The following is a 9,744-nucleotide window of genomic DNA, read 5'->3' as shown; positions in this document are numbered from 1 at the left end:
TTAAACAATTTGATTTCTCTTTGAGTTAAGACTTAAGAGGTTCATCTAAATAGTGCCATTTGGTTTTGCACTTCGGCAATTAAGTTATTAAATTAAATTTGTTTATGCTGCTAACATACAACTAACGAAATAAATAATTTCTTTTAAATATGCTTATTTGCAACTGTTTAAAACGTCACTTTGCGTATATATAACTGAATTTTAACTATCTTTATCGCCAAAATATACACTCGTCAAAAATAAAATCTGGTACTTTAGAATAGTAGTTCTCCATTTCGCTGGAGCAGGTGATTATGTTACCAATGCGAAGTTACTAACTGCAAGGAAATTCAACTGGTATTTTTCTTCAAGTGATTCCTTTTTTTAGAAAAAAAATATAATAAAAATAAATAAATAGATAAAATTCTATGATAATGGAGAAGTACCCTTATAATTTCGACTGTAATGGGAAAAACAAACCATACTTGTAGTTCCACTGGGCTTATCTCAACATCACTTTTCATTCAAAATGCTTCGGTTACTGACTTATGGGAATTGGAAACAATTGGTATCTCTGATCCTTGCGAGACAATTACTTCAGAAGAATACGATGCTCTTGCAACGGAACACTTTTCTAGAACTGTCAAAATAAACCCAGATGGTAGATATGAAATTAGTCTTCCTTGGGTGAAAGATGTAAACGATATGCTCAGTAACAGAGATATTGCGGGCAGAAGATTGAAAACGATGACAACTAAACTTATCAAGGATAACCGTTTGGATAGTTATAATGCAGTTTTTGGAGAATGGATAAAAGAAGGTTTCATCGAAGAATCAAACGAAGGTACCGGCCATTATCTTCCTCATAGAGGAGTTTTCAAGTCCAATTCCACCACGAATGTCAGACCAGTTTTTGACGCTTCTTGTAAAACAAGAGATAACTTATCGTTAAATGACTACCTGATGAAAGGACCAAATTTGTTAAAAATGATCCCTACCTTACTAATAAAATTTCGAGAAAAGAAAATTGGAGTTGTATCAGATATAAAGAAGGCTTTTCTCCAAATATCCGTAAATGAAGACGATAGAAAATATTTAAAATTTCTGTGGTGGGAGGAAAAGGAAGCGAAAACAGTTAAAGTTTTTCAACACGCCAGAGTTGTCTTTGGTTTAAATTGCAGTCCCTTTTTGCTGGGAGCTGTTATTCAACATCATTTGAACAAGTATGAATCCTCCAATTTCCAAGATGTGGCTATGAAGTTGAAAAAATCCTTCTACGTTGACAACTGTGTCACGTCTGTAGATTCTGAACAAGAGTTAAAAGAGTTCATTCAATGTTCGACAGACTTAATGGCTGCAGCGAAATTCGAACTGCGAGGTTGGGAGTTTACAGAGAAAGAAAACTTAGCTGAAAAATTTGAACCGTCACCTGTGTTGGGTCTTCTGTGGGACAGATCAGAAGACGTATTGTTTTGTGACACTCGAACTATTATAGATCCTCCAGAAATTATCACCAGAAGAGTAATATTATCTTTTGCTAATCGAGTGTTTGATCCAATCGGATTTACTTGTCCAATTATGTTATATCCGAAGATTTTATTACAAACAAGTTGGCAATCAAAATTAGGTTGGGATTCAAAAGTTTCCGAGGATATAAAAAAGAAATTTCTCAAATGGTTGGAAGATCTGAATATACTGCATACAGTGAAAATTCCCCGTCACGCTATTTTGAGAAATAGTAGCTTAAGTCTTCATGTATTTTGCGACGCTAGTGGTCTGTCATATGCAGCTGTTGTTTTCATAAGATGTGAGACAGAATATCAAACAACAGTACAATTGTTACTTGCTAAATCAAGAATAGCACCTTTAAAAAGAATATCTATTCCCAGACTTGAACTTCTAAGCTGTTGCATTGGTACTCGTCTAGCAGATTTCGTTAAGAAAAGCTTGGAAATCGAAAATGTCAAGATTCATTATTGGTCCGATTCTACAACTGCTTTACAATGGATCCAGAAAGATGAGCCATGGAGTGTGTTTGTCAGAAATAGAGTTAAAGAAATCCGTGCTCTTTCATCAGGAAATTGGCGACACGTTCCCGGTCACTCTAATCCAGCCGATCTACCATCACGCGGCTGCTCGGTAACAAAATTATTGAGTTCAAGGTGGTGGGAAGGTCCTTCCTGGTTGAAATTACCTGAAAACACATGGCCTCTATCTGAATATAAAATTGATGAAGACGTTATCAACAAGGAAAAGGAAAAAAGAACAACCATACTCGTAAGTAAAAATTTGCTTGGAACAAACCAGTTTTTTTCTTATTTTTCAAGCTACACAAAAAATGTCAGAATGGTTGGATGGATTCTAAGATTCCTTGAAAATTGCAAACTGTCTGAAAAAGATAGGAAAAAAGGTGGACTAACTCTGGCTGAAATAGAAAATGCAGAAGTCAAACTTATAAAAGTTATTCAAAATGAAGCCTTTACAGCAGATTATATAAAAAGGTTAAAATCATTGAATGTCTTCAAAGATGAAAAAGGTATATATAGAATTAAAACAAAATTGACAGAGAGAAATGATACCGAGAATTTTAGATTACCTATTTTGCTTCCAGAAAAACTTGTATTGGTTGATATGCTAATCAAAGAGAAGCATTTGAAATGTTTACATGCTGGACTGCAAATTTTACTGTCCAATTTAAGAGAAAATTATTGGATTATTAATGGACGTCGAGCAGTTCGTCGCATCCTCAAGACCTGTGTTAGATGCAAACGATATAATGCACGAAGTATAAAAGCTGTTCCCGTAGGTTTACCTGAAGACAGAGTTAAAGAAGCTTCTGTTTTTGAAGTGGTCGGGATAGATCTTGCCGGACCTCTTCATTTAAAGGAAGGTGTGAAAAGTTGGATTGTCATCTACACATGTGCCGTTTATCGATCAATACATCTCGAACTTGTGCTGTCACTTTCAACTAAGGCGTTCCTTTTAAGTTTACGAAGATTCATTGCTCGCCGAGGAAGACCTCACATCATCTATTGTGACAACGGGAGTAATTTTATAGGAGCTGAGAATCTACTTCAGTCCTTAGATTGGAAGTCAATTGAAGCTGAAACATCCGTATACAAAATAGAATGGAAATTTAATCCACCATCTGCTCCCTGGTGGGGAGGCTTTTGGGAGATTATGGTGAAATTGGTAAAAAAATATTCTTCGAAAAATTTTGGGGAAAGCATGCCTTTCATACGAAGAAATGATTAGTGTTCTGTGTGACTGCGAGTCCGTTATCAATTCAAGACCTCTCACATACCTCTCAGAAGATCTGGATGACTTAATACCTCTTTCTCCGTCCATGTTTTTACAAGAGATCTCGACGGTGGGAGTACCTGATTTAGATCAGCTGGATACAATAGATCTTAAAAAACGCTATAGGTATCAACAGACGTTAAGAGAACAGTTGAGAAAAAGATTTCGCCGCGAATACCTAGCGACACTCCTTCAACCGCGCAAGAAGAATAACTATTATGATCTAAAGATTGGCGAGATTGTGTTAATCGAAGATGACTTAAAGAAAAGATTACACTGGCCGATGGCTAAAGTTATTGCCGTCTATCCGGGAAAAGATAAAAGAATACGCGTGGCTCGACTTAAAACAGCACATACCGAGTTTTTGAGGCCAGTGCAGCGGATTTATCCGCTGGAAATACGTTCGACACCAAATGAAGGTTCAACTCCAATCGCAAGCGCAACTTCAAATGAAGGTGACAAGCATAAAAATTTCCAAAGTACCTTACGAAACATCGTTACCACAAGAAGTGGCCGAACTGTTGAGATTCCATCAAGATATTTGGACACATAATTTTAAATTTATATTAGATTTTTTGTTATTTTGATTATTGAAATACACATAATCAAAAGGTGGGAGTGTTACGTCACTCTCATAAGATGACGTCATTCATTTAAAGTGTAAATATTAACTAAAACGATTTTTTAGCCTGTGTATATATGAAAAGTGTGAGTGGCAACAGAAAGAATGTTGTGCTAGATGTGTTCTACGAAAATAAAATGGTTGCTTTTGTAAATATGTGTACGCAGGTATTTCTTGTAAATTTAAGTTATTTCATCGCTGGATAGATCGGGTAGATTTATCGGAAGCACGAAACACGTAGAATCAACTCCTTTATGTGTTATATAACTGGATAAGAGAAAAAAAATAATGTTATTTAAGTCTTAGCCGCTGAGAAAACATTTCAAAAAAAATTTTAAATAGAAAAAGAAGAATTTAAAACTTAAACGCATTATTTCCTTTAACATCAATATTATAAGCAGATAGCTCAATACGTAGTTTTAAAGTTAATTCTACAAATAAAGTTAAGTGTTTAACGCAATTGTTAAATATATGACACTTTTATTTTAAAATAATAACATTTGTTGAAAATGGGTGATTATGTTTTGTGAGATAGAAAAAAAAACGAAATTATCGCCTCCATTTTATAACTTCTGAATTAAATGTAATTTGTGTTTTTTTCAAAGTTTCTAATTTAAAAGCAGTTTGTCTAACAAGAAATAAATATTTAAATTTTTCGGTACAATATTAAATCTTGAAGTTTCGTCTAACTAGTACCATCTCCATTTTTGTAATTCTTATACTGATTTTTCAGTACTTGTGTAAAATCCTGTCGACCGTTTTTGGTATAATCAAAACTATGGCGCCAAACAAACACGATTTTTCGCCAGCATTGTAAAACAATGTTTTTTTATGGTTTTTCATTGAAATAGCTTTTTTGTTGTTGATTATATGTACTGACTTTAAAGTACTTATATGTTCAGTTATTATTACAAATAAACTATGCCATTCTCTGTGGATATTTAAACTTTTTTTCTTAAAAAGTAACTTTTTGTTTTAAATTACATCAAATAAGCACTGGTTACAATATAAAACTATTTGGCATTAATTATTAGGAATTCGAGCCAACTTGCCTGGTCGATGGGATTTTACACATGTACTAATTTTTTATTTGTTTCTGACATTTGCATATATTTTCCTTAAAATGATGTGAGGATTTACTTAGATCAAATGTATCTTTTATACACGTTTAATTTTTTTTTTTTTTTTTTTTTTTTTTTTTTGCGGTCTAGGTGAAAATTTTCGTAAGACGAAATCTGGGGACTCATAAATTGTTTCCATTTCTGTTTTCTGAAATAAACATTTAAAAGAAAAACATAATGCAATAACATACGAATGCTGCTATTTAAAGATTTTTAGCATTTAAAGTGACAGAGAATTTTTTTTTAACGTATTTATCAGTTTTGGGAAGTTATAAAAAATTAGCATACTGCAACTGATTTCAATGATGTTTAACTAATTTGGGGTAATAGGTACAACTTGTTTTATGGTAATAAATTTTGATGGTAATAATGGTAATAATTTACACCTTTCTTAGAACAGATAAGTATTTAAAACTATAGATCGCTAAAAGTTCAGATTAGTGGTACTCTTATTTTCGACAGAAATTTTTCAAATTTTATATGCAAAATTTATGTTTCTTAAACTAAACTATGACATTTTGTCTTTGAGCATTAGTGCATTTTAGAAATAAATTTCGAAATTTCTTCGGATAGTCATGAAATCTAGCCTTATCGGAAAACATAATATGTGTGACAAAAAAAATATTTAATTTTTGAAGATGTTAAATATTTATCCAAAATTAATCATTATTGGCAACTTTACATTTTTTATAATTCTATTTGATAAAAAAAGAATTTTCTACTACATAGTATAAAAACATCTTGATAACTTAAGTTTGATATTTTGCTTTTAATTTTTTTTAAATACATAGAAAACAATATTTTATTTGCTTAAATAGCATGGTCCGCAGAAGCGTAAATAGATACGAGTACAAAAAAAATCAATTTTTATGCTTGAAATATTTATTACTGCTATTCGCGATCGCAACGCTCGAGTACGCCGTCTAGCGGGAGCCTGTAAATATCGGACATTAATTTATCACGTTTTCATTTAGTTCCATCAAAGTCATTGACTGAATCAGACGCCATTTTTTAGCAGCAAATAAGAAACAAAATTTCCCTAAGGAAAAGGCCGAAGAACTTGAAAAAAATCTCCAGAATATTAGTAAATCTTTCAGGAACAGAACACGCCAAACATTTGAAGAAAAATTCCTCAATAATTTTTAATTTCTATTATCAACAAACTTGCAACTGATGACTTCCGATTTCGGATACTGTTACAGATGTGTGTATTAAGGTAAAATGCATTTCTTCTGTCTTCAATTCATTACGAATTAAAGTGAAGTCAACATTGCTTTCGTCATTCCAGTGAATAAATATGAATTCAGAACATACAGAATTGTAATAGTTATAGCATATTCTTCTTCGTTATAGAATAGTATCTGTATCCATATAATTCGGAAAATTATTATTCTGGAATTATTTCTGTATCCATATAATTCGGAAAACAACAATAAAAAATTATCCAAGTTACTTGAAATAGTGCCATTTGTGCTGATTCTTAATTAATTTAAATCGTTTTCTTGGTAAGTTTTTTTTAATTTTGAAAGAATAAGTTCAACTAGAATTCAGCTATTCTGTTTTTAGCTACATATTCAAATTCATATCAATTATAAAATTTTGCTGTGTAGTATGTTATCTAAAAGTAATGAAGGTATAAACTATGTATCTATTATTTGAGAATAAAGTTTTCAAACAAGGAACTTATCATTTTGGAATTCTCCGGGAATCATAAATCAGGTAAGTGCAATGATTTTTACCATAAAAAATTTGCTTGTAAATATTTTTTTTTCATTTGATGATGGTTCTCTACAGAATGGTTTTTTACGTCTGATTAAGAACTATAAGAATAATAAAAAAAAGAAACAATATGAAAGTTTTTATTTCAATGTTAATAATTCTTAAAATCGTTTTTTTTATCCTAAGAATTCTTTATTTTCCGTTTTTTAGTTTATAATTTTTTGATAAAAATTGTTCTCAAAATACTTTTGAAAAATTAAATGGTATAACATTATGTGTTTATGTATACTTCTTGTATATTCCAATGTTTGAAATAATATGATTCAGAAAAGTATGGAATAAAAATTCGGTACTTACGACGTATTAACGCCACCGCCGCTACAGATTTGGCGGTTTTTAAGTGCCGCCAATCTACAATTAAAATTTTTGCGACAGTTCATAAAATAAAACACTTTATTTAAAATCAAAATAGTTAATTGGATTTCGGTGGAAAATGAGCCGATATAGAGTTTAGCATAGATTCAAAACAATCATATCGCCATATGAACTCTGATGAATAAGATTCCAAATGAAATAACATTTCCAAAACGTACGTTTGCCAAGATAAAGTTTTATGTTGTGGGAATTGGTACATTTTCGTTTTTTCGGTAAAATATTTCCCTCCTGAAAAAATAAAATTGCATCTTGTTTTGTTTTTGGCAAATCCCAAAGACGAATATTCGTAGCACTAAAAATGGCGACAAAAAAGAATTGTTTTTGTTTCGTCAGCATTCTTTATTTTACGTTTCTTAGTTTCTAAATAATGATTTTTATTGAAACTTGAAATTTTTTGATAAAAATTCCCACATGTTGTTGTCAAAAAACGTTGTTTACAAAATTAAATTTCATAAAATTATGAGGCTTATGTATACTTTTTGTTCATTTTAATTTTTGAACTAATATGATTCTTAAAACTATAGAATGTAAAGTTTAAATGGGCCTTTCATGTTATATCATTAAATTTAGTAATACTATTTCTCGGGCATTAGGTTTTAACTCTTATAAGAATATACATATTTTTTTCTGTTAATGTACAAATATTTTTCCGATGTGTTTTGGATATTCCTTCTCTAATAAAAAGAGATACCATTTTGTTTTCGGTTGTACAAGAAAGAAGATCAAGCATTTTTCTTTTTTAAATTTAATAAGCCACATTAAAGAATGAGCGTTGCAATGCTACACGCTACAATAACGACGTCTCCAGAGTAACTGAATGACGGTTCATATGGAAATCGCAGGTAAGCGTCTCATACAACAACGCCCCCTATAGTTCGTTGCGATCGCGAATACTGTTTGCTCTATCGTCATGGAATTGGTTTAAATAGATTAAGTGCAAAAAACTGCATCGAATATAATATCTCATTCTATATACCCTTTCTTCCACTTACTGAACGCTGTTGCGCAATACCAGGCAACTTTTTACCACTTACAATGAGGAGGGTAATTCACAGTTGTTGCAGGCTTGCATTTTTTTATGACCAGTTTAGTTAGTTTTTCCCAAATTTGTGATTAATCTTTACTCATATTTTGAGATACTTTATATTCTAATACAACGGATACTTTATATTCTTATATTAAGAAGTAAATAAATAGATCTGTAACAGCTCCAGTGTTTACGATTATTGTCTTTGTTTTTACAAAGTTTAGCTTTGTAGAATGGCAATGTAGAATGGCATGGTGTAAAAAAAAAGTAAAAGAAAAGTTTGTTTTGTGATTCGAAATTATTATTTCTGTTTTCCTTGAGTTCAAATATGCTAAAGTCATTGACAATTTTAAACAAATCGTGATGTATTTTAAATTATAAATTTGCATTTTCATTACATCTTATGCTGTATTTCATCTAGAACATGAAAATGTATATTAACGCTGTACTTTTCAATTTCAATATTCCCATTAGAGCCCTATCTTTATATAACTGAGAAGTGAAAGCTTCTAACTCGGGAAAAGAGAAGGGCAAATTATGAGAAAGAAATAAAAAATTAAATTTCCGACTATATAAGGTCATTATTATAAAACAAATGTATACATGTTTATTTAGTACGAATTATTAGATTTTTTTTGGTGATTACATTAAAGTAGTAAACAAAAATAAAATTCTCGTTCTATTATAAATAATTTCTAAAATAAATATTCTCTGCTTAAGTTAACGAACGTATTTTTATAATTCTCACGTGAAATAAATACATGGATTTGTCTTTGTGTTAATAAGACTTAGCTGTGCACATAAACAGTACCACTTTGTTTTGTATTTCGATTATTAGGTTATTTCATTATGTTTGTTAATGCAGTTTTTATACATCTTTAAAGTAACGAAATAATTTATTACGTTATATGCTCTTTGCAACTGTTTCAAATGTCGTTTTACATATATAAACTGAAGTCAAAATCAGCTTCATCGCCAAAATAGACATTTTTGAACCATTACATATAAATTATCTAGGTTTGTGATTTGTAGGTAAAAAGACTACTAAAGCAAAACACTATTAGAAACACATACTAAATCTTAGTAGTGAGCGTTAGCGCTTCACGCTGCCGTGCCACAGGTCCCTGGTTCGATGCTCGGGCCGGGCAAGGGTGACTCAGCCTTTCATCCCTTCAGTGGGTCGATAAATGAGTACCAAGCTTAGAGGAGTAATTTAGGTAGAGAGAACCAGTCCCCCATCCCTCGTTGCAAAGAACATCGTCACGTGATTCCTGGACGATTTTCCCTCCAGTAAACCCTCTCCCCATTCTTTTCCTATGGAGGTGAATTGATAAGCTGTGTTTTTAACTATTAAATGTTAAAAAAATGGTGGTATACTGCTGTGCATTTGGATGCAACGAAAAATTCATTAAAGAAGGACCTTTTACATTTCACAAGAAAGATTTTTATTCTTTTATATTCAATTATAAACATTTATTTTCTATTTATATGTTAGCACGTCAAATTATGGAATGAATTTAATTGGTTTTTAACTAGCAAAA

The 9,744-nt window shown here is 31.3% G+C and overlaps 1 protein-coding gene across 1 annotated transcript; it reads left to right on the top strand.

The window, feature by feature from the left end:
• The first annotated feature begins 444 nt into the window (after positions 1-444).
• On the top strand, positions 445-3,234 carry LOC147803314 (uncharacterized). Its single transcript, XM_087150490.1, has 2 exons — positions 445-959; positions 1,161-3,234. The coding sequence occupies exons 1-2, from the start codon at positions 445-447 to the stop codon at positions 3,232-3,234; spliced, it is 2,589 nt and encodes an 862-aa protein (XP_087006616.1).
• Positions 3,235-9,744: the final 6,510 nt, after the last annotated feature.

Source organism: Parasteatoda tepidariorum, chromosome 9 (genome assembly GCF_982258835.1).
Source record: "Parasteatoda tepidariorum strain Cologne lab strain chromosome 9, Ptep-v5.0, whole genome shotgun sequence".
In the NCBI taxonomy this organism is placed as follows: Eukaryota; Metazoa; Arthropoda; class Arachnida; order Araneae; family Theridiidae; genus Parasteatoda; species Parasteatoda tepidariorum.
The sequence above is the reverse complement of the archived record's forward strand: the minus strand, read 5'-3'. Positions and strand labels throughout refer to the sequence as shown.